Source organism: Microtus ochrogaster, unplaced genomic scaffold (genome assembly GCF_000317375.1).
Source record: "Microtus ochrogaster isolate Prairie Vole_2 unplaced genomic scaffold, MicOch1.0 UNK68, whole genome shotgun sequence".
Classification (NCBI taxonomy): Eukaryota; Metazoa; Chordata; class Mammalia; order Rodentia; family Cricetidae; genus Microtus; species Microtus ochrogaster.
The window spans coordinates 1,248,959-1,254,267 of NW_004949166.1; the positions used below are offsets into that span (position 1 = coordinate 1,248,959).

At 45.5% G+C, this 5,309-nt stretch overlaps 1 protein-coding gene across 2 annotated transcripts in view; it reads left to right on the plus strand.

Annotated features, from left to right (window-relative positions):
* Lrrc74b (leucine rich repeat containing 74B) overlaps positions 1-4,354 on the plus strand; it is an 18,058-nt gene extending 13,704 nt beyond the window's left edge. For both annotated transcript variants that reach the window (XM_005369984.3, XM_005369985.3), the window contains one exon: positions 3,887-4,354. In XM_005369984.3, the coding sequence (XP_005370041.1) occupies positions 3,887-4,063 (177 nt within the window). In that variant the 3' untranslated portion in view covers positions 4,064-4,354. The remainder of the gene's footprint in view (positions 1-3,886) is intronic.
* Positions 4,355-5,309: the final 955 nt, after the last annotated feature.

Genomic DNA, 5,309 nt, shown 5'->3' on the forward strand with positions numbered 1-5,309 from the left:
GTACAGTGGGGGAGACAGCTAGAGCTAGTGACATCCCCATGTTAGAGTACAGTGGGGGAGACAGCTAGAGCTAGTGACATCCCCATGTTAGAGTAGAGGACAGTGTGGAGTCAGCTGTGCTATTCCTGCCCAGGTACACGGTAAACCAGGCCTGTGGGACATTAAGCCACTCCAACTCGTGCCATTGTATGTTAAAAGTCTATAATTTAAAATTTTATGTTTCAGGAGGTTACAACTGAGAGATTGCCTTGAGTCTCTGAAAGAATTTGGACTTTTAAATAGTGTTTTATTTTATTTTGAGATGGAATCTCTATGTAACTTGATGTAGCTCTGACTGACCTGGAGGTTACTACATAGACCAGGCTAATCTTACATACTTGTGTGCATGCTCACAGAGAACCGCCTGCACCTACCTCCCGGAATTAAAGGCCTACTACCACACCTGGATTTTAAAGTCCTGAGACTAAAAGACTATGGGAACTTTTGAAGTTGGACTGAATGCATTTCACATTGTGATCCGGCCAGGAGCCTGGGGGCGGGCAGAATGGAATGTGGTGTTGAAAGAGAATGGTCCCCGTACACTCATGTGTTTGGATGCTTAGGCCCCAGCTGGTGGAACTGTTTGGTAAGGATTAGGAGGTGTGGCTGAGGTGTGTCATTGGGGTGGGTTTTGAGGTTTCAAAAACCCACAACATTTCCAGTTAGCATGTCCTCTCTCTCCCTGTCTCCTGCGTGTAGATTATATGTACACTTTTAGCTACTACTCAATGTCCTGCCTGCCTGCTGCCATGCTCCCCACCTGATGGTCATGGACTCTAACCCTCTGGAACCATGAGCCCCAATTAATTTTTTTCTTTGTAAGTTGCCTTGGTCATGCTGTCTCTTCACACATGACTAATTCACACAGTGACTAATTTACCAGGATCCTCTAGAAAAGCTCACAAAAGTGGACATGTCAGGACCTCCGTGCAAGTGATACTGTGATGACAATAGTGAGGTTGTGACAATGTCAGTGATGCTGTGGTGACAATAGTGAGGTTGTGTCAATGTCAGTGATGCTGTGATGACATCAACAGTGCTGTGGTGACATCAGCGGTGCTGTGATGACATCAGCAGTACCATGATGACATCAGCAGTGCTGTAATGACATCAGTGATACTGTGATGACATCAGTGATGCTGTGATGGCATCAGTGATACTGTGATGACATCAGCGGTGCTGTGATGACATCAGTGGTGCAATGACATCAGTGATGCTGTAATGACATCGGTGATGCTGTGATGACGTCAGCGGTGCTGTAATGACATTAGTGATCCTATGGTGACATCAGCAGTGCCTTGATGACATCAGGTGTTTTGTTTTATTTGATTTTGGTTTTTCCAAGACAGGGTTTCTCTGTGTAGCCCTGGCTATCCTAGAAATCCCTCTGTAGTCCTGGCTGGCCTCAGACTCACGAAGATCCTCCTGCCTCTGCCTCCTGAGTGCTGGGTTTCAAGGCATACGCCACCACTGCCCAATAACATCAAGTCTTTGGAAGACACAAACTCTTATTAGTGCACATGCATTGGGGAAATCCATGATGCCTTCACTTCTGATGTAGTAGAGACAACCTAACCGTAGCCTTAAGGATGTTTAAACATAAAGGGCGCTCTGACTGTCAGGAGACTTGGATACCAAGTGCTGCTGCAATTTTCCTCAGTGTACTCATACTTAATCCTTTGCTGCCTGCCTGCTGCCAGCCAATCTGACTAGCCTAGATTTTATCTGGCTTTGAGGGATGTGCTTATAGACCAAGTAAAGCTTTAACATTATGTAAAAGAAGGCAAATGCCCACCTTCCCCCACCATGAAAATGAGATAAAAGATGCTTTTGGTGAAGTGTACCTTTAATCCTGGCTACTGGATGAGGCAGGGGGATTACTTGAGACAAGTCCAGGCATCATAGTGACATCCCAGATTCATTAAAAATTGTATACTTCTTTTTTAGGTTTATCTATTTTTATTTATGTGTATGATTTTTCCCCTGTTTATATGTATGTTCGTTGCCTGCCTGCCTGGTGCCCAAAGAGGCCAGAAGAGAGTGCCAGATTTCTTAGAACTGGAGTTGCCAGTTGTAAAGCTGCCATGTGAATGTTGAGAACCAAATCCAGGTTCTCTGCCCAAACGGCAAGCACTCTTAACTGCTCAGCCATCTCTCCAGCCCTCCAAACCCCTCATTTTATACTTTAAAAAGTTTTAAACCTTGTCTCATAAAACAAACAAAAACCATGAAAAATTGAGATATGAAATGCGATGACAGACCTGTAGAAAGAGTTTTCAGGAAGACGGGAGTGACGGCTCCGCAGTTCAAAGCACGCTTTGCTCTTGCAGAGGACCCATGTTCAACTCCCAGCACCCACATGGTGGCTCACATCCATAACCCGAATCCTAGGGGATCCAATGCCCTCTTCTGGACATGCATGTGGTGTACAAACACACATACAATCAAAAAACTCATGTACATAAAATAGCAAAGTAAAAATAAATCTAGAAAAACAAAAGGAAGGTACTTACATGAAAAGACTCCAGTAACTGGTTCTTTCCAAGCCATTCGTTTAATTGTTTATTATAGAATCCCAGAACTTGGTGGGGGTACAACCGAGCAATTCAGAATTTCAAGGCTGGCGTCAGCTATAGAGTGAGCTTGAGGCCAGACTATAATGTGAGACCTTGTCTCAAAACACAAATAAATAAAACAAAACAAAAACGGAATTGAAATAAATTAAAGACAGCAATCAAATAGCATGCATTCATGTAACTAAACCAGATCAAGAAATAGTACATACATGTCTTAGTTACTTTCTTCTTACAAAACACAACGACTAAGGCAACTTATAAAAGAATACATTTAATTTTAGACTCGTGGTTACAGAGGGTGAGTCCATGACTATTGTCTTAATATGGGTTTTTTTTTTCTGAGACAAGGTTTCTCTGTAGCAGCTTTGGAGCCTGTCCTGGCACTAGCTCTTGTAGACCAGGCTGGCCTCGAACTCACAGAGATCCGCCTGCCTCTGCCTCCCAAGTGTTGGGATTAAAGGCGTGCGCCACCACCATCGGGATTTAGTTAGGGTTTCTATGGCTATGAAGAGATACCATGACCATGCAACTCTAATAAAGGAAAATGTTTAATTGGGGTAGCAGCTTACAATTGCAGAGGTTCAGTCCGTTATCATCATCATGGAGACCATGGTGACATGCAGGCAGGCATCTAGGAGACACTAGGCGGTATCCTGAGACACTAGGCAGTATCCTGAGCATAGGAAACCTCAAGGTCCACCCCATAGTGACATACTTCATCTAAAAAGGCCATGCCCACTCCAACAAAAAAATACCTCCTAATAGTGCCACTCCCTATGAAATTACTCAATTACATCAAACTAGCACAACCATCATGGGAGGGAGCATGGCAGCAGGCGGGTAGGCATGATGATGGAGCAGATGCCAAGTGCTTACATCCTGATCCACAAGTGTGAGGCAGAGAGGGCTCCTGGGAATGGTGTGGGAATTTGAAAACTCAAGCCCCACCCCAGCCCCCTACCCCTGTAACCCACAGTGACACACCTCCTCCAACAAGGCCACACTTCCTAACCCTTCCTCAAGCAATTCAATCAACTGGGGACCACATATTCAAATATATGAGCCTATGAGGGTCATTCTGATTCACATTACCACAATGCCTCCTTGAGTTCCTTTCCTTCCCTATTTTGATAGAATGAGGAGGGGAGTCATGAGATCCTAGTCCACAAGAAAGGAAAATGCCCCAAAGAGCTTCTCTGAGGGTTGGGTATGCAAATGAGAACAATCAGATCCTCAGTGCTAATAACTGCCTCTCAACGGTCTCTTCTTAGGATATCCAAGTGAACAGAGAGTGCGATGACCTCGCTAACTCAGTGAACACAATTCTTCCAGGACTTTGTATAAAGAATAACATATCCAGAAGGAAAGACTGGCCATCAGCTTCCACACCTTCCCAGACAGCATCTGCCCCAAGTGCCTCTGGTTTCATCTCTAGTATGCCACTGTAATGTCCACACTGCTGCCCACTCGATATACCATGTGCTCTACGGCATCTGCCATAATCTGGGCTTCATTTGCTATGGCTCCTTCTTTCAACCAAAAAAACTTCCCATGAATAATGTAGACGTAAGGACAATGACATTGCTGTCATCCAGGTGTTCCTGTTCTGGTGACCCTGTCAGATGAAATATAAGGAGAGATGCCAATGGAATTCCCAAACTCTCAAGAAGGCAAACAGTTGCCGGGCGATGGTGGTGCACGCCTTTAATCCCAGCACTCGGGAGGCAGAGGCAGACGGATCTCTGTGAGTTCGAAACCAGCCTGGTCTACAGAGCTAGTTCTGGGACAGGCTCCAAAGCCACAGAGAAACCCTGTCTCGAAAAATCAAAAAAAAAAAAAAAAAAAAAAAGAAGGCAAACAGTTAGAACCACTGGAAGGCAAATTTCCATTGCATTCTAGACTGTCAAATCACCATGTGCTTCAGGCTAGCCCACTGACTAATCTGCTCTACAGACATAGCCAGAGCTGCACAGACAGCCTATGCCAACCGCCCAGGTGTGTAACTCAGCAGAGTGTGTGCCTAGCATACAGAAAACCCTGGGTTTAATTCCACAGCACCATAGAAAGAAGCACAGTTATGCATGCCTATGATTTGAGCACTTCAGAAGTGTAGGCAGGAGAAACAGAAATTCAAGGCCATCCTCCACAACATAATTGAGTTTGAGGCCAGCCTGGCCTACATAAGACCCTGTCTCAAAAAAGAAAAATAAAAAAGATGTTTATAGAGTTGGTGGCATGTGCTTGTGATTCTGTCCCTTGGGAGACAGCGTCAGAAGCAGAGTGACTTAAGACCAGACTGGAGTACACAGTGGGACCCTGCTTGAAAGAGACAGTCCCTAAAGACAGCTCTGTGTCATGACGAAGCTGGTTGAAATGTGAATGTTCTCAGGAGAAACGAGAGCTCATCACACAAACGCCTGTGATGGGAGCCAGGGAGACAGTCCAGAAGGTAAAGGCTCTTGCTACCACGCATGATGCCCAGACCTTGTGCTCCAGAGCCACATGATGGAAGGAAAGAATGGGCCCCCACAGTTGTCCTCTGACCTCCGGACATATGCTGTGGCAATGCGTCCCTCCGCACACATAAATAAATAAATGTGGCTGGGCGGTGGTGGCGCACGCCTTTAATCCCAGCACTCGGGAGGCAGAGGCAGGCGAATCTCTGTGAGTTCGAGACCAGCCTGGTCTACAGAG